Source organism: Petromyzon marinus, chromosome 3 (genome assembly GCF_048934315.1).
Source record: "Petromyzon marinus isolate PM22_M1 ecotype Great Lakes invasive population chromosome 3, UKy_Petmar_22M1.pri1.0, whole genome shotgun sequence".
NCBI classification, from domain to species: domain Eukaryota; kingdom Metazoa; phylum Chordata; class Hyperoartia; order Petromyzontiformes; family Petromyzontidae; genus Petromyzon; species Petromyzon marinus.
In genome coordinates this window covers 9,312,854-9,331,312 of record NC_133669.1, presented here as the reverse complement: position 1 = coordinate 9,331,312, position 18,459 = coordinate 9,312,854, and the positions used below count along the sequence as shown (strand labels likewise).

The 18,459-nt window shown below is 50.3% G+C and overlaps 2 protein-coding genes across 2 annotated transcripts; both read right to left on the bottom strand.

Annotated features, from left to right (window-relative positions):
* Positions 1–542: 542 nt before the first annotated feature.
* LOC142930792 (uncharacterized) lies at positions 543–14,507 on the bottom strand. Its single transcript, XM_076073729.1, has one exon. The coding sequence runs from the start codon at positions 14,282–14,284 to the stop codon at positions 4,817–4,819; it is 9,468 nt and encodes a 3,155-aa protein (XP_075929844.1). The 5' UTR covers positions 14,285–14,507; the 3' UTR covers positions 543–4,816.
* A 29-nt stretch (positions 14,508–14,536) lies between these two features.
* On the bottom strand, positions 14,537–17,786 carry LOC116953092 (oxygen-regulated protein 1). The gene is made up of 2 exons (XM_032972936.2): positions 16,680–17,786; positions 14,537–14,792 (listed from the first exon to the last, which is right to left on the bottom strand). Exons 1-2 carry the CDS (start codon positions 17,517–17,519, stop codon positions 14,547–14,549), a joined length of 1,086 nt encoding a protein of 361 aa, XP_032828827.2. The 5' UTR covers positions 17,520–17,786; the 3' UTR covers positions 14,537–14,546.
* Between the last annotated feature and the right edge of the window lie 673 nt (positions 17,787–18,459).

Sequence of the window (18,459 nt, the reverse complement as noted above, 5' to 3'; positions counted from 1 at the left end):
GCAGGGGAAGCACAACAAAATAAACACAAAAAAAACAGGAGCGGTGCTTTCTGGGGTGTCCCACTTGAGTCCTCAGCTTCGTTGGTGAGAAAAGAGATTTTAAAGCGATTTTCAAGCGCCCCCACCGAGCGCACGCCTCGTTTTTTGAACGGTACGGACGGAGGTGACACTGCGCTGACCTCACGGCTAGGCGCAGCCAGAAAACTGCCCTGCGACAAAATTATACTACAATGTAAATCACAATTTACACAAGCATTGTTCGTTTAAATTACGACATTGTCGTTGCAAATCACCGCGGATAACACTGAACAATTGTAATTGACCCCGAGCTTCTGCCAGAAGGGTGACTTTTATGATCTGCCTGTTTCAATATCCACCGCTGGATGTCATCACCCGTCATTCATGGGCCTGCCATGTCACAATCCATCTTCCCTCATGCACACGGTCGGATCTCTCTCCTATGAAGGATTTCTTGAGACTCGGCGAGACGTTCCGATTAAAATACAACACACGGCACGTCAATTTAAAACAAGCCGACAATATTTGAGGGACATTTGGCAACCCGTTGGTAAAGGTTACAATTTTATTGCATCGTTGGTGTGCGTAACATGGTTACACCGTTATTGTCGCTTTAATTCGGAAAATGTATTTGCATACATGTGCTTTGTCTACTGATAAGTAAAATAACTGTCTGATGAGTAAAAATCTATTTTCTATGCAGTGAATTGTTGATTACAAGCGCCAGGTTAGATTCACGAGAAAATATATTTCAGATAGACCGGTTTAAATTTGACTGCTTTGAATTGTGCGTTTCTTATTTTATTTTATTGTGAACTTGTTTTCTGCGAAAGAAAAAAACCTTGCATTGCTGATACAGAACACCATTATCATCCAGCACAGAATCGTCTCATTGGATCCAGAAATCTCGTCACATCCATGATCCAGCACATAACCCTCGCTAAATCCATTGCAGAACCACCGTCTCATCGGCTACAGCATCCTCGTTCCACACCACGAGAGCGAACTTTCGGCGGATTAGTTTGATGAAGATGATTTTGATTGATTTCACATAATCTAACAGAGTAGCACATTTAATAACACACCTACAAATAGACGATACATGTGCTTTGCTATTATGATAACGGCATCAGATTGTACACGACATTGTGAGCAAAGACTCGACAATTCACTATCGACTGCATCCGAGCATTAATTTATTGAAAAAGTCGGTAGCTCTTACTCTACTCTGTATATAAAGTGCATTAGTGCATATATGTGTATGAGTATATATGTATATATACATATATGTGTATATATGTATATATCAAATAAACTGATAGGGGTCTGTTTGGTTAACCAAATATAAAATTAAACAAAACCATATTCCCCAGTTATGAGATAAATTCTGGAAAGTAAGATGCAAACAAAGCTCCCCCGTATAGCCTTGACAGACGTGTGCTGTTAGCGAGCACCTACGAAGACTGCTAGCACGGCACACGACGGGGTAGGCGGCCAACACCACGCCCGGCCACCTTTGTCTCCCCAGTGGCGATGTTTACACACCATACCAAAGTACTCATTTGAGGCCCCGAGTCGACCAAGGTGGAGGCGCAGGAACGATTCAGATAATCGTCACTGGCCGTAGCCGTGAGTAGGAATCGAACCTCGGGTCGCCGGGTTCGTAGTATGGCACGCTAACATGCACACAAGTGGATACTACAATGCACCCCCTCATCATAAGAAGCACCCCCTCAGCCTTTGGGCTTCATTGATCAATATTTTCCAGCATCAGCCTATCTACGCAGGCGAACTGTGAATTGGCTTCGTCTTCTGCGAGTCTCATCAGCAGTGTGTAGTAGCACATTAATCAAATGCTGTTGGCTTGCCCCGGGCCACTAGCGTATTCCTGCTCAAATTCTGCCGGGCCGAGATTTTTCTTGGTCGGTGGGATCTGAAATGTAGTTTTAATTTTTTATTTGGCAACGAAAGAGAACCGTGTCTGTTTATCTATTTCACAAAAAGTCACCCACAATCACGTCTGTACATATATATGTACACGTACGTACGTGATTGAGTGAATGTGTCGATGTATGTACGTGTGTACGTGGTTTCCCAGGGCTGCGACGGCCGCGCTGTGAAGAAGTGCCGGTGAAGATATTTCACCGCCGTCTTCATTAACAACAACAAATACTGCCTCACTGTAAACGTTCCAGGTGACGGCCCTTCCTCAGAGCAGGGAGACCAAGAGGTTATGGAGAGGTAAAGGCGCGGCCCTGCAATGGCTCGCTCGTGTCGCTGCTGTCTAGAAGGGCCTCCCCTCTCAGGTGTGTCTTGGCCTACTCTTCCACACTGGCAAGACATCCTGGAAGCGGTAGGTACACCCACCACTTTACCCCACCGCACGCAACTTGCCGATCAACTGCGGTGCACCGATTCGTAGTGCTGGGTTGACTGGGGCGGCAGTGGGTTATCAACCATGAGCAGGATACATTACTCCTGACTGATGTTTAATCGTCTTATATTTCACATGCACAGGCGACAAGAGGATGGTCTTGAGCCTGGAGGTGACAGCATGGATGGCTGTAGGAGGGAATTACAGACAACAGGTGGGAGTACAGAGGCGTCGTCACTTCTCACGCAGTAAATGATAGCTGGGCGCTTTGACAGAAAGCCTTGGTTGCTGGAGCGGAGAGAGCGTAAACCGGAGTGGAGCGAGGCGAAAGGGGGAGAAGCGGTGAGGGTAGAGTCTGCTCTGTGGAAGGCTCATTGCCTCAAACATTATCCTGAGTTGGATTTGTTTTCAGTTCTGAGGCAATGTTTGCGAAAAATGGTGGCAAAATATACCAACGGTACACGTGTCGTTGCGCGCGAATGGATAAGGTGAAGCAATTTACATTCAAGTAATCAAATCGAATACAGTGCACCATATTCCACACACATTGCTCGCATGCGAGCATTCAGACATTTCACATCAGCAGCGCGGCATTCAGTTATCCGAACGATTCACCTCCAATCATGAAAGTCGTGGGTTTGAGAGGGGGTGGAGGGGAGAGGTCAGTACAGCCCACCATCCCTTCTGGGTCACAAATACACCCACTTTGTCACTGGTTTCGAAACCGCCAACAGAGATGAGCCATCGCTCCCATTTCTCATTTCAGCAGGGATACCCTCCGGACTTCAGAGTTTTACATTCAAAAATCTTTCTTGCTCGTTGCGTTTCTTGACGCACACAGGTTCACATAATACGCGGTTCACATAATACGCGGTTTACAGAACCTTTGCTTTAGCTAGCTGAGTACAACTGCGCTGGGGACTAAGGTATAGGCGGATATGTGAAAAGGTCGAATTTGTGAATATCCACTAAAAATAAAAAGAGTTACACCAGGACATATACTGTCATGGGTGAGGATGAGGACGTTAATTGGTCGGGGCGGATATGTGACGTCCTGTGCAGTAATGAAACATGCAAAGAGCGCTTGGAGTGAGACACAATCCAATAACTGTCTCTCTCGGACCTGCACACCCAGATCTTGGGTCCCAGGCTGTCCCACATGGGCTGGGCCAATTTGTCGATTCAGTTGAGTAATCTGTGAGAGTTGTAATCTACTTACTCTTTTGTGGTTGATTACTGGAGCCTCTTAAGAAATGGTGGCCAACCTGAAGGTAGGAAACCTCCTACAAGCCACGCCCAGGGTGACACGGTTAATGACGTCATGACGCCACCAAGCCCCGCCCATCACCTCCCATCCAGGGGCACACGTGGGAACATAAGTAAGACTTTCCCAACTGCTTTTTATATTATCCGATTGGTCAAGTATTGTAACCAATAATAGAGTAACTGGCAAGTAACCAATTACTTTATCGATTATAATCGATAGAGTAATTGGTTACTTACATTATTGGACAGCCGAGTTCTGCTCCCATGCATTGCGATTCGATTGGAACATCTCAATGGCACGCCTGACCGATTTTAAAACAGTCTGCCTCAGCAGCAGACCATGCTTTCCCACCTGATGATGGACGCTTGGGTGTTGCGCCCGAAACGTCGTGATTTATTTTATTTTATACCTCCGTGACTTTACCGAAAGAACCAAAGAGTATGATTTAAAAGTTTTGGGTCACAATTGTTTTTCATTAGGGTTTCACGTACATATATTTAAAATACACATTCATATAAACAACGTTTTAAGTCATGGTATAGCTTCAGTTGTGGTCAGGGTTAGTGATGGGATTATAGATTGTGTTAGGATTGGTGTAAGGAGACATAGCGTTGTGTTCAGGTTAGGGCCAGGGTGAGAAGGAGTTGGATGTTGCCTTAGGATCGGGGAGGCGTTCGTGTTGGGGCTGATGTTAGGGTTGGTGCGGGGCTAGGATCGAGTGGGGATCAGTTTGGGGTGGGATTATGGGTTGGGAAATAAGGTGATAGTTAGCATTATAGATAGGGTCAAAGCTACGACTGCGGTTCGGGTAAATGTTGGGGATGTTTAGATTGTAGTGAGACTCATAATTAGATTAAGGGTTATAACCATGGCTAAAACTAATGTTTGGAGTAATGTTACTATTAATCAATTTAGCACGGTTAGGATCCATGCTAAATTGCTGTTTAAGGGTTTCTGTAAGACACATGGCTTACATTGTGGTGCTGATTAGTGTCAATGCTATCGGCTTCTACTCATAACTCAAGTTAACATTGACGTTCATTCGTTCGAACATTCATTCAAAAGCAGAAGAAGAAATGCGACTGCCACCATTGCTTGGCACACCTTATCCCGTTAACGTCACCTGAAACATCGCCGACATCTACGCAATGGGCAGCTCAGAAATCTAGATCATCGCCATCGATGTCGTCCGCGCACTGTTCCTCTCCGGCGATGCTCTTCATAGGGAACCTCGAGCGTAGCGCACGCCCACTCAGGCACGTGGCTCCTCCGCAGGCAGCTACTGTCCCCTCCGACTCATGAGCATGCACGGCTCCGGCCTCTTCCGCTCCCTGCGACGAGCTGCTGGAACCCTTCACCGCCGTGCTGCTGTCACAAGATCTGACGTCAGTGTCTTCCTCGCTAGCCTCCTCCTCTGCCTCCACTTTTTGGTCTTCACCCTCTTTGCTTTCCCCCTCTAAAGAAGTTTCTTCCTCCCTATTTCTGCTGCTATCTTCCTTCCCATCATTGTCTGTTATCTTTTGCAATGCATTTTCGTCCTCCGCCACGGGACTCGATTCTCCGTTGGATTCACTCACCCCATTGTGCTCAACCACCTCGTTTTCTTCCTGCACTTCCTCACTTTGCTCGCAAGCCTCATCAGACATTATGCTAACACCAGTCTCACCGTCCTCCTCCCGCGGTTCTTCATTCGCCATCCCCGCCTCCACATCCTCCATGCTCTCAACGTTCTCTTCATCCTGTTGCAAATCATCTTCATTTTCAGCATCTCCGTCTTCTTCATTACCCGCCTGATTCGCACCAGCATCACTCTCCTCCACATTTTCACCTACATCTTCATTTTCTTCCACATTATCCCCTTCAACTCTCTCTGGTTCCGCGTCATCACCCTCATCGTGTTCATCATCATCACCATCCCCCTTGTTTTCAGCGACATCATTGTCCCCATCGTTGCCAATGCTACCATCACAGTCTTCAGCTACAGGCTCTTCCTCATCTACGATTGCAGCTTCGCCCTCATCTTCTCCCCCCTCTTTTTCGTCTACCCTGTTCTCCTTGGGGGCTTCACAGCTACCACTCATGTCGTCATCTTGGTCGCAATTTTGCAAATCTTCCTCTTCAGGCGCGCTGCCGTTTTGCGAGACGTCGTCCGACATCGATGCCTCCTCATCTTCTTCTTCTTTGGCATTGCTTCCCACCTCCTCTTCGCCACCTTCGTCTCCAGTAACATCACAGTCATCACCACCTTCGTTGGCATCTGTGTCTATGCGTTCTTCTTCACCCTGATCTTCAGCAATTCCATTATCTGCCTCTTTCTGCGCATGCTCTGCATCACCCTCATCCCTGCTGACATTTCCCTCAACTTCATCATCACCTCCGCCGCCTTCTTCCTCAGCACCGCTTTGTGAATCCAGTACATCCTGATTCGATCCACCTCCCTCGCCACTGTCATCGCCACTCCCGTCAACGTCATCCTCCTCGCCCTCTTCATCTTGTTCTCCTGAACCATTTTTCACCTCGTTGTCGTCGTCAGCTGTGGCATCTTTTTCATGCGCCATTTCCTGACTCACATCGTCCTCCCCTGCTTCACTTTCCTTCGCGTGATCACCCTGACTCGAGTCTGCGTCTTCACTGCCGTCTGCCTGGTCACTTGCAGCTCCGTGTTCACTTTGTGGTTCTACTTCATCTCCCTCCTTGACGTCGTCTTCATCTGCATTTTCCTGCCCAACACCACTCCCTGCATCACTATCACCAGCCTCTCCATCTTCAACACCGCCATTCGCCATTTCCATTTCATCTTTGTTCAGCACTGCAACTTCCCCAGCATCTTCTTCATCACTTTCTCCAGAACCACCTTCCTCTTTCTCATCGCCATCATCAACTTCACTACTCTCTGGCTGCACCTCTTCCTCACAATCCTCGCTTGCTTCCAATTGTGGATCATGTTCAGAGTCTTCGGGAAGTCCATCCTCCAGAGTCAAATCTGCTTCAGCATTTTCACCTTCCCCAGCATCTTCTTTGTCACTTTCTCCAGAACCACCTTCCTCTTTCCCATCGCCATCATTAACGTCACTACTCTCTGGTTGCACCTCTCCCTCACAATCTTCGCATGCTTCCATTTGTGGATAGTGTTCAGAGTCTTCGGGAAGTTCATCCTCCAGAGCCAAATCCGCTTCAGCATTTTCACCACCGGCCTCCGCTTCTTTAATGGCCGTTTCTTCCCTAGCTCCATCACTGTCATCACCGTCATTGTCGCGATCATTATCATTTTCTGTGGCACTTTCCGGAAGGCTACCTTCACATTCCCGTGCTTCCAAAATTTCCTCTCCATTGATGTGAGCTGCAGCTTCAACCTCTTCGTCTCCTGCAACCTCATTGACGCAGTTTTCCGCTTCTTCAGTTTCGACGCTGCCATCCGCAGAGTCTTGACAAGCCGACTCACTCTGTCCCTCTGTGGCTTCGTTGTCGGCAAATTCCGCATCAGTGCCGACGAGAGACTCGCAGCATGTGGTCCCTTCACTTTCACCGTTGAGTGCTGTAGACACATTCCCTTGAGACAAGAGTTCGTGATCTTCATCCTCCTGATCGGCAGTTCGATTGCCTGGGTTTCCATTGTTGTCATCCAGAGACACGTCATCCAGGTCCCCATCTCCCCCTGGCGCTGCGGCATCAGCGTTAAGAATCAACTTTAGGTCAAACTCCTTTAGAATCTGGGGGATCTGGAATGTCGCGTACACATTTTCTTCAGTCACCCTCAGAGTAGACGGGGCACCTTCGATACTCACACTCTCTCCATTGCCATTGATGTTGTCATTGTTGTCGTGACCTTGTTTTTTATTCAGCTCCGCAATCACGTGGGCTAGATTCCGCGACTGTGCCTCCAGAATCCCAGGCGAGCTCTTCCTCAACATCCTCGATGCGACGCTCTTCACCATCGAACCGCCGACTTTTTGTGGCACCCTCCCCTCGATGCTGATCTTGATTTTCTCGAGCTCCGCCAAGATGCCGAGCCTGATACGCCTCTGCGCATCTCGCTTCACCTCCAGGATGATCTCGTTGATCTCCTCGCCCTCCATGCCCCATCGAGTCTTTGTGTCCTCCAGCACGTTGAGCCACTGGGTCATACACTGCCGCTCCAGGGAGCGGACCAAATGCACCACCCAGGGGTCATTCGGATCAAACACCTTGCTGTAGGGCGAAAAGAGCCTCCCTTCGTCCGTCTGCAGAGCTGTGAGGATGGTGCAGTAGTTGCCGCAAGCCGCCAGGCTCCTGCCTTCATCACCGCCCGCCTCTGCTGTCTCACTCATCAAGGAGGCACGTCTGTCCTTCGCTTCCACAAACTTCTCTGTAGCTGGAGCCTCCGAGCGAACGCTGCCTATATGTTCAGTTGAAGCTGAAGCCGTTTTCTCCCCTACGGGGAGTCTTGCCGCCTTCAGGCTGTCAAAACTGCACGCGTCACTCAGGAAGGGATCCGAGTCGGTGCCGTGCGGCTCCCGGTAGAAGTTACAGTACGGCTCAGGGCTGAGTGTGTCCTCTAATTCACTGGAGGAGATGTCATCCATCTGGAGCGGTCGATTGAGCCTCAGGTATTTGGCTTCATCCGCGGTTTCTCCCGAGGTCGTGTCCAGCTCTGCGACGCACTGTTGAGGCAAGGCACGTCGCCGCAGGTAATTCTCGCTGACGATCCATTGCGGGTCACTGTCTTCTGCGGCTGACAGGACGTCCGTCGGCTGCCGAGTGTTCAGTGTTCGCTCCGGGTTTTCCACGACTTCATGTTCATCCGGCATATCGGTGCTCTCATTTCTGCTCCAGCAGACGCGGGATGCAATGTCAGGAGTAGGAGGCGTTGGGATGGCGCTACCTCTTCGTCCTCCACCCAATGCACGTGAAGAGGCCAGGTGCCTCCACCTCCCAGAAACCTCAACCTCATCTAGGCTCACCTGAGTCCCCACATCTCTACACCTCCCAGCATCACGAGTCTGTGGTGTCGATGACTCGCATTGCAGCTCGTCGACCGCCATTACTGAAGTGCACGCATCTTCAAGGTCCCCCTCTGCCTCGGTTGAAGAGTCACCGTCTGCGCTCTCTTCGCCGTGATCGCTGTGAGCCTTCTCCGAGTCACTCGCCGATGTTGATGTCTCTTGGACGATATTATTGACCTCCTCCTTCCCATCCTCCTGGTTTACATCCTCTTCAATGAGTGTGGGCGTGCCAGACCTTGCAGACTCTGGACGAGAGGCGTTTTCAGCATCACTCTCAATCAACTCGTCATGGATGCTGCTCACGTCATTCATTGCCACTTGCTCCTCATTCTCAGTGGTCAGCTGTTCGTCATTATCGAGGCTAGTTTCTGGAGCAGCCTTCTCCTCGACTGCGTCCTCTGCATTGTCGTTGTTCAATGCATCTTCTGAGCAACTTGACTTACTGGCATCTCCACCAGAATCTTCCTTTGCACCATCCTCATTATCAACCGGACATGATTCCGATTTAGAACGCGTCTCACCACGCTCGTCCATGTCTTCAGCATCAGGAATTCCTGTGTCCTCTTCTTTCTGATTTTCTTCTCCATCTGCTTCTTCATGAATTTCATCTTGTTGCTGTTTCTCTTCTTCCGCAACTTCATGTTCTTCTCCTTGATCATCCCATTCTTGTTTTGCTTTTTCCAGTTCTTGTTCTTCTTGCAGCTCTTGTTCGGCTCCTTCATGAATATCTTCTTGTTGATCTTCTTCTTCTGCTTCTTCGAAATGTTCTAATTCAACTACTTTTGATTCCTCTTCCTGTTCTGCTTCCTCACCATGTTCTTCTTGTTGTCCTTCCTCTTCTATTTGTTGTTGATGTGTTTCTTCTTCTTGGTCTTCTGGTTGAGATTCTTCTTGTATCTCAACTTGTTGTATCTCTTCCTCCTGTTCCTGCACTTGTTGACCATCTTCTTGTTCCACTTCTTCTTGATGTTCTTGTGCTTCTGGTTGTTCCTTAGTTTCTTCTTCCTCCAGTTCATCTTCTCGATGTACTTGTTCATCTTGTTCTTCGTCTACACATGATGTGTTGTTAGGATCAGCATCCTGCTCCAAGTCATTGTGTTCACCTCCTACCTCATCTTCGACATTCTCATCTACTATCACTTCATCTGCGATATCATCTTCTCCTCCAGTACCTGCATCTCTCTCTTCATCTACTTCTTCATGTTTATCTTCATCTTCACCTCCATCGACAGGTACCAATTCATCCTCTGCTGTACACTCCTCTTCCTCACCGTCTTTTCCACTGTTTGCTTCAACATCGTCAACGTCTTCCCCCATCTCATCAGGCGACATCTCCTTCTCAGTTGCCTCGTCATCGTTTGCCTTTTGTTCAAAGTCACATGCCTCCGACTCTCCGTCCTCTGTTTTACCGTTGGCTTGTGAGATGTTGTCGTTCATTTCCACCTCTGCCTCGTTTTCAACGTCATTTTCCACCCCCGCCTCATCTGCTTCACCCTCAGCTACCTCCCCAATCGTGTGCTCCGAATGAGGGTCTTTTATGCTCACGTCTTCGCCCTCGTCACCGTTTTCCGCCGCATCATCCTCACAATCGCTCCCATCCTCTGTACCTTCATCAACAGCTGTACCCTCACTGGCAACACCACTGCTAAAATCTGCCACCGCCATTTCCTCTTTTTCTTCTGCTGCTGTTGCTGATACCACCTCTACCGCCTCAACTTCCCTCTCACCTGTGGCTTCACCATCATCTCCACCCTCTTCAGTTTCCTCAATCCCAGCCTCCTCTTCAGGAGCCTCATCTGCAATGATGTCCTCATCTGCTTCACACATTTTTCCAGCTTTTTCATCACCTCCTTGCGAGACATCGTCGTTAATTTCCATCGCCACGTCATCACCTACATTTTCCAGCCTCGGTTTATCTTCAGCCACGTCGCCTTCTTCATCATCATCTTCATGCTTCGCCTCATCACCTTCACTCTGTTCTTCATCAACGACTCCCTCAACATCGTAAACTTCCCCATTCGAATCATAACCATTCATGTCTGCATTTGCTTCACCGTCAAAGACATGGGAACCTTCGTCCTCGTTAGCCTCTTCCTCCTCATCCACCGCACCTTTTTGATGGCCATCACCATCATCATCGAGGGCTTCCTTGGACTCGCCATCTCCATTCTTGTCCTTGTTGTTGGAGCCGTAGCCGTTATCGTCGCACACTGCTGGCCTCCCGCAATCGCCACTCTCCTCAACCACAGTGGATCCTTTCTTTTCTTCAGGCCCCACCTGCCCCTCTCCCAGGCTCGAATACTCCATCTGCTTGCGCCTCCCATGCATCTGAGAAGTGAGTAGCTTCCGAAGGTGCAGGAGTTGCTCAGAGGTTAGAAATCTGTGCCTGTCGCTGCTGCCGGGACCCAATTTCCGAAGGCGCTGGGCGACGTCGGTGAGGGGAACAAACGGCGTGCTGGCTTCGTCCTCATTGGAAGTCGTCTCCAGGGAAGACAGCAGTGACACCACAATGTTGATAACCATGCTTTGGTTGTGCGACGCCCAATACTCATCCGTTAACTCGGGCATGCTGTTCGACTTCTTCAGCTCGGGACGTGACAGCTGCTTCCTGAACAGCTGCTTGAGAAGCCGGAAGAGCTTTTTGTTGAGGTGGAATTGTTGCTCACTAACATGCTTAATGCAATTGTCCTTCTCTGGCAAATGCCTGCAATTTCCGGAATCGTGGAGCACACTCCAATCTCTGTTCTCCTCTGCCTGTGTCTCGGAAGCAGATCTCTCATCTTGATCATCACTTGGCGGTTGCAATAGCATGCCCGTTTCTCCATTCCTCTCGAAAGGTGTGGCGTTGTGTCCCAGGTCACCTTCATGATCTGCTCCAGCATCGGCATCAGCAACAGCACCGCCGCCATGCTCTTCCTCCGGAATCAAATCCAAGTCTGTGAAGAAATCATCCTGAATCGTGCTGGCTCTTGACGGAATCCTCGTTAGCCATTTGCGGACAACGTCTTCTGGAGACTCCTCGGGGAGGTCTGTGAGTTGCGACAGGAGCGCCTCGCTAAGCTGGGAGTCAGTGCGTTCAATCTCGTTCACCGAACCACCTGAATCACGGAATCGCCTCGTGCCAGCGGCGCCTGCATTTCCATCCAGCTCCGATCTCGAATTGGAGCCCAAGGAAGCCAGCCTTGACTTGGATCCATCTGATGATGCTCTGCTCCTGTCTTCCCTCCCTGACACCTTGAGTGAATGCGCCGGCGCCGTTGCCATCGAGGAACCATTGCGGGAGGTGACGCGTAACCGGTCACGTCTGCTGCTCCCCGCGGTCTGAGCTTGCGAGCTGCGGCTCCCCCTCCCATGAGGGGGAACGGGGACCAGCGAGGGACCATCAGCGGAGGACACAGAAGAAGCAGCCCTGCTGATGGTACCACTGACGCCGCTTTTGCTGTGCCTTGACACGACCTTGAGCGACGCTGGGCTAGGAGACTTAGAGATGGAGACGCTCAACTTGGCGGCCGACCCTTCCTCGTAGCTCTTTGACCACGCGGAGCTGTGGGAAGAGGGTGCTTTTCGCCGCCCGGTGCAGCTCTTCTCCCCATCGTCCTCTTGGTTTGTCTGAGAGTGTCTTGCGGAGATGCTCCCAAACAACAGTGAGGATGCCTTTGCCCCCCCCGTGCTGCCGCTGTGGCACTCGATCCTTGGAGTTGCCATTCGAGCTTGGCCTCTGTCGGACCTCGTGGCTGGTGTGGTAATTCCGGCATCGCTGAGCTTGCAGGGGGAAGTATGTGAACATTCTCCATCGTCGTCGTCATTTTCCTTCCCCACCTCCCCCTCCTCGCATTGCACCGTAGAGCATGCGCCGTCATTACTTACCCCCCGGATGCTGTTAGTTCTGTGCGAAGGGTGGCAATTATTTGCCAAGAGCTCTCCTCGCCCTTTCTGGTCAGTGGACGCAGCCGAACGATGACTGCGGTGCCTGCGGTGACCTGAGTTCAGACTGGGACTGGGTCTGGGCATCATGTTTTCTCCTCCTCCACCACCTCCTCCTCTTGACCGTGCTTTAGATTTGGAGGTAATTGACAGCGCAGGACTCACGACTGTGGGCTGTTCACTACGGGAGAGCAATCCACATGCCGCTTTGTCCACAAGGTGCGAGTCCCTTGATTGAGAGGAAATGAGGGATGATGGAATATCCCTGGGGTTATGCACGAGGGTCAACTCACCATCGATGGACACATGGCCACCCGAGTCCCTCTCGCCATCTGCAGCTGCACTTGCACTGTTCAGCTCTGGCTCAGCTGACATCACTGATGCTGGGTCCATCTCACCGGTCACACCAGCTGAGGCGAGGGTCGTGGCATCAGAGCCACCACTGGGAGGGCGTTCGGACCCTTGGAATGACCCCCCACCGCCTTCATTTCCCCTACCGACATCACTGTTTTCTTCACCATCACAACTATCACCATCACCACCATTGCCGCCACCAGCATCACCGCCGCCACCACCACCATCGTCATCAACACAACAAATTCCATCGGAACCGACCACCTCCCTGCGCAGCTCCATTGCTTCTCTTTCCTCTTCTTCTTCACCTCCTACTCCACTTCCTCTGTCAGCTCCTTCTTTGCGCGGTTGTCGCCTAGAGCTGACCGACGACCAGCTGCTGCTGTGCGTACTGCACCGGCTCATGGTACAGTACTCCAGCACGCCGTTGCACATTTCCATCACTGCAGTCGGTGCCGCCGACACGTTTGTCGCTGCTGGCGCCATGGTCATCATCGGCAATGAATCAAACTGCCGCTCCTTTGCCTCTCCCTCAGCCACCGTGAAGAAGGAAAAGCGCTCGTTCTTCGACGTGGAGCAAGAGCTCGTCCCATCATTGTCAAACTCAGCGTCATCGGCGCGACCATACCCATCACCGCCTTGCTGGAGAGCCGCCCTCTGCAGTGCGTCCACCACGTGCCGCTTCGCGTTCACCCCGAACAGCTCCTCCATTGGTGGGTACTTCCCTACGAAGCACCGTCGCCTGCGTTGTACCTCATCGTCACTGCCGTCGTCATCATCAACTTCATCGTCGTCGTCACAGCAGGCGTTGGTGACCGAGCCGTTGTCTCCCATTGGCCCGATGCTGCCGTCCATGCCGTAGCCCTCGTTGGTGACCGCCTGTCCCACGCGGCGCTCAGACCCGCTCTTCTCACGGCTGATGTTGGTGACCCAGCGCACGGTCTCCTCCTCCTCCTCCAGATTGAGGCGCACATTCATCTCCACTGTCATGCTGCCATCGGGGTTCACCCGAATCTGCTTGCGCACGTCCGACGGTTTGTCCATTTGCCGCACTTTGGCGGCCGTATGGCCATGTGGCAGGTGGTGGTGGTCATCTTGGTGGTGGTCCTTAGCAGCCAGCCGACTGACCGAAGAGACCAGGCTTGCCGTTGAGGAGTCTCCATTGCCGTACACGCGGTCCGAGGCGATAGAGAAGCTATACCTGGAGTGGCGGCTGGATGGTGGCCGTGGGTGAATTACTTTCTTGCTCGCTTCAAGACCAAAGTTTGCTTTTTCGGAACGAAAGGCAGCAGACACAGTCACAGAGACAGATGCAGATGGACAAGAGAGACACAGAGAGATAGAGACAAATATAGTCATCATCATTTCCTATTTATATTGCACTTCACACGGTTGAAACTTTCCCTGGAGTGGCAGCCAAGGAATGGAACGTGTCCAATAGAATATCCACCAAGGAACCAGAGCGGCGATGAACTCAGCTCGTGTGTGGAATCTTGACAGATGGAGGCAGCTTGTGGAGCCCTTGATCCATATGAATTGATGATGACCGATGATGATGATGGAACCATGCAATATTCGCTTACACATGACCTGCGAAGGGGGGATTTAAGAAACTTGTCCCATTGTTTCAACTGCCATGCCGGAGGAACACATTAAACCGATGACCTCTGGATTGACCTTGCCGATGACAACGACAAAGGTGAGAGGTTGACTCACCGGGTTTGGCCGACGGCTCCGGCCCACGAGCCACCTTTGCCAGCCCCGGCAGCTTGTGGCGACTCGTCATGCCGTCGTAGGCCACGGCTCTGAAGGGCTCCGAGCCAGCGGCCACCAGGGAACTTGGACCATTGAAGAGGCCCTCTAGACTCTCCACCTATTTCCCACGGGGACGTCAGAGGTGCTGGGTCAGCCCATGTTTTCCCTATTCTATTGTGCATGGCAGCTATATGGTTTCAGTAGCTCAATGTCGAGGTTCTGCTGGCCACGACGAGAGGGCTTCAGGAGAGTTTGTGTGATTGTGCTGTTCCTCCTCCGTTGAAGGAGTGCAGACTACAGTGGTTTTACGATATTGTTCAAAGTAAATTGTCTATAGATCCCATGAGAGAATAATATGTCTGTCTAGTATTGTCCAAATACCTTATCTGCCAATATATTATTACACCCCCTCCAGCTTTAACAGATGATTCAAGTCATCATTTTTATGAATCCTGTACAGTATACAGACACCCCAGCCTCCCAGTCATTCACCCCAACCATTTCCAAATACTTTTTTTCCCAGAAAGCATTGCTCACCCGTCACGGCTGATGCTTCCTACAGGTTCGTGAGAAATCCATCCAAGTACCAAATGTTAAAACAAATGCCCTTCGTTAAAAGGAAGATACCGACTAAAAAAAACCCAAAATGACTCTCATGTTCCATCTACTGTAAAATGTCGCATATCTAACAGTCACATGTCCACCCTCACCGAGTACCTATGTTTTGCTCAACTGTCCGGTCGATTTGTCGTGAACACTAAAATGTGTGAGAGTGAAATCACGACATTAACAGAGTGTCATAATGATACACTTGGCTGTAACTTTAAAGTATGTATCCTCATGACCGAAGCTTCAAACTCATGTGGGACAGCTCGGGACGTGCTAGCTATGGTTGTATCTTTAAGCAATTGTACTGCTGTGAATGGTCAGGAGATGGCTGTACAGCAAGCGGATTTGTGAACCTGCCTATTAGGACCTTTGACTGTTATAGCCTCATATGCGTGGGTTTGCTCCAATAACTCTGGTTTCCTTCCTGCACACAAAACACTCTCATTGATTAAATTAATTGGCCAAATATCCTAATATAGCAGGAACCTTCCTTAAAAACAATGAGTCTTTAGAGTCAGTGACGTTCTGCTGGATAAATAATGGGGCTTTAATATTATTGTTGTTGATTATTGGCACATTAAACTCTTGTACACATAACGATTTCATTTGTTTGGCTATGTTGGGTTGGTGGAGGGCATTACGACAGACATTTAGATCATTACGTGACGGAACCCAGATATATAATTAAGAATCACATTGGTTGTGGAAAAATATTGGTTATATTGTTATTTTCATTTAGGCTGAAAAGGTAGAGAGAGCTCAAGACACCTATGGCCTAGGCCTGTAATGCTTTTCTCGTTCACGATTCGCTGAATCGTCCCGATTTCAAAGTAGCCATACGAGCATCCATGCTTATGCAATAAACTGGTTCGCGTACCATCTTGCATGGCTGCATGGGGTCAAAGTGAGCCCAAAACACACAACATGCTCAAATTAAAACTACTCTTTGGTGGGCGGAAACATGTTAAAATAAATTAAACTTTTTTTCGTGAAAAAAAAATCAAGATAATTCACGTCAAAAAACGAGAGTGCGAGGTCACTACTAGCAGAACACGTGGTAAACTGACGCAATCGGGGGAACCCTTGCCCCTGGACGCGTCAGTCTACCACCTAGCTCTGCTCGCGGCAACAATGTGCTCATATATGTATGTATGTTTAATTTCTTTCGCACCATATGTAGCCAACCGTGCTAATCGGAGGTGCGGGGAAGGTGTTAATGACTCACGAGTCCTGCTTCGAGGGGTATTACTGTGCAGACTGTTTGAAAAACTGAAGCCGGCAAACGTTTGACGGAGCTTAGCCCCCTGCCACCACCGATTATTTCGTGCTTACCACAATGCATGTAAACCAGATATGTAGGAAATAGTGTTATGACATGCCGACTGCACCTCCTCACCTTGCTGCCATTCCTGGTGTAGAGCTGGCGCACAGGGCACTGCAGAATCTCAGAGAAGTAGGCGAGCACCGCCTCCAGGTTGGGTGCCGACTGCCGGCTGAGCAGCAGAGCCCTCTGTGACCCCACCGTGCCGTTCCTGAACAGTGTCAGCCGCTTGATGTGACTGCCGCTCCTCCGCGGCTCTCTGGGAGGCTGAACAACCGGTCTCCATCCTCCACCGCCGCCACCACCACGCTGTGTCTCCTGCAGATCATCACGGCCGTGATGGTGTCGTTGGTGCTGCTGGTGGTGGTCATGCTGGTTGTGGTCGTGGTGTTCCTGGTGGTAATCGTGGCGGTCATGGTGGTAGTGCCAGTCGTCATCATCGTTATCGTTGACGTTGCCCACTCCCGCGGCCGGGCGCCGGTTTGGCGGGTGCAGCGCCGGGTGCGGCGGAGGCGCGGGCGGCTGGCGGCGGTGGTGGTCGCTGCACATGTAGGCGCTGCCGTCGTGGAGCTCGTTGAGCTGGTTCACGACGTGGCGTCCCCGCGGCGTGGTGACTCGCCGCACGCCCATGGGCAGCGGCACGCGGCGCGACAGCTCGTCCAGGAGCGACTCAAACGTACGGAAGCTGCGCTCGCTCACCACCAACGGCAGGGCGCCAAACTGCGGGTCGCCGCTCTTGTAGAAGTACACGCGCTTGGCGGCGGAGCGGCGCGCACGCCGGCCGGCCTCGCCACCGCCGGCGTCGGACGCGGCAGCCGTCGTGTCGGGGCCGGTGCCGCGGACGAGGCCGGGGACGGCGCCGTCGCCGGTCCTCGGCCCGGCCGGTGGGACGGGAGTTCTGGTCGGCGTGGTCATGGAGCCAGCGGTCCGCCCTCACGCGCCGAGACCCTGCGTAGCCCCCGCGTCACATCACGGACGGCTGGCGACTCCCGCCTGGAGGATTATTCAGACGTGGGTCATGCGAGCTGCCAGATGTGCTTTCTGGTTGATAATGAGATGACTTACATTAGCGCCGTGAGGGTTAGTACAACGAGGATTTTGGTCATAATGGTTGATTGAAGAAATTTACAACGCTATTGTGAATTTAGTTAAGTGATTTTTTTTTATTTTCAATGAAATTTGGCATCATAAAGATCGTTGCTTATTTGCGATGTACTGAGTGGTCCACGTTTTGGGATCCCAAATTAATTGACCAATAACAGTTTATATTTTGCTTACATTCCATTACACACCCATTAGTATACAAAAATATTAAGTTTCAGGGAATTAAATGGGGTTGATAGATTTCGACTCTGCTCAGATGCTCTCTGAATCATATCTGACGAGAGAATAACCGTGCGAACCTACTCTGAGCTGGGGTCACCAACCTCAAGTGGGAACTCTGTAACCTCCTTGGAGATACTCTAATCATGTAATGAATATAAAATAAATTTCACACTCAACTAAGTTTCCATGACAGTAAAGAACTTTATTGGCTGAGATTATATCAATTGGTCATTTATCATAACGCAACACCATATTTTAATCCACCTTTATCACTAATTACTCATGGTGCTCAAACCCACAATGCAAAATTAATTAACCCGTGCTAACCAGCTAACGCTTAACTAAACTCACAATTAGCATTACAACTGCAGCGTAATAACGAACATGATAGCGAGCAGTCAGGGGCACGGTGGCACACGAAGTGACACCTCTCCCACAGTCCCACTGTTGCACACTCGAAATTAATGACCTGAACAGTATGTGTACAATATACGTACTGTATTTGTCACCATTGAATAACTACATGTGT

Bases quoted from the DNA above. Each gene is read 5' to 3' on its own strand.
- LOC116953092 (XM_032972936.2), bottom strand. From the start codon at position 17,519: ATGACCACGCCGACCAGAACTCCCGTCCCACCGGCCGGGCCGAGGACC. The intron at 14,793-16,679 runs GTGAGGAGGTGC...CGTGGGAAATAG, and splicing joins ACACCAGGAATGGCAGCAAG to GTGGAGAGTCTAGAGGGCCT.
- LOC142930792 (XM_076073729.1), bottom strand. From the start codon at position 14,284: ATGATGATGACTATATTTGTCTCTATCTCTCTGTGTCTCTCTTGTCCA.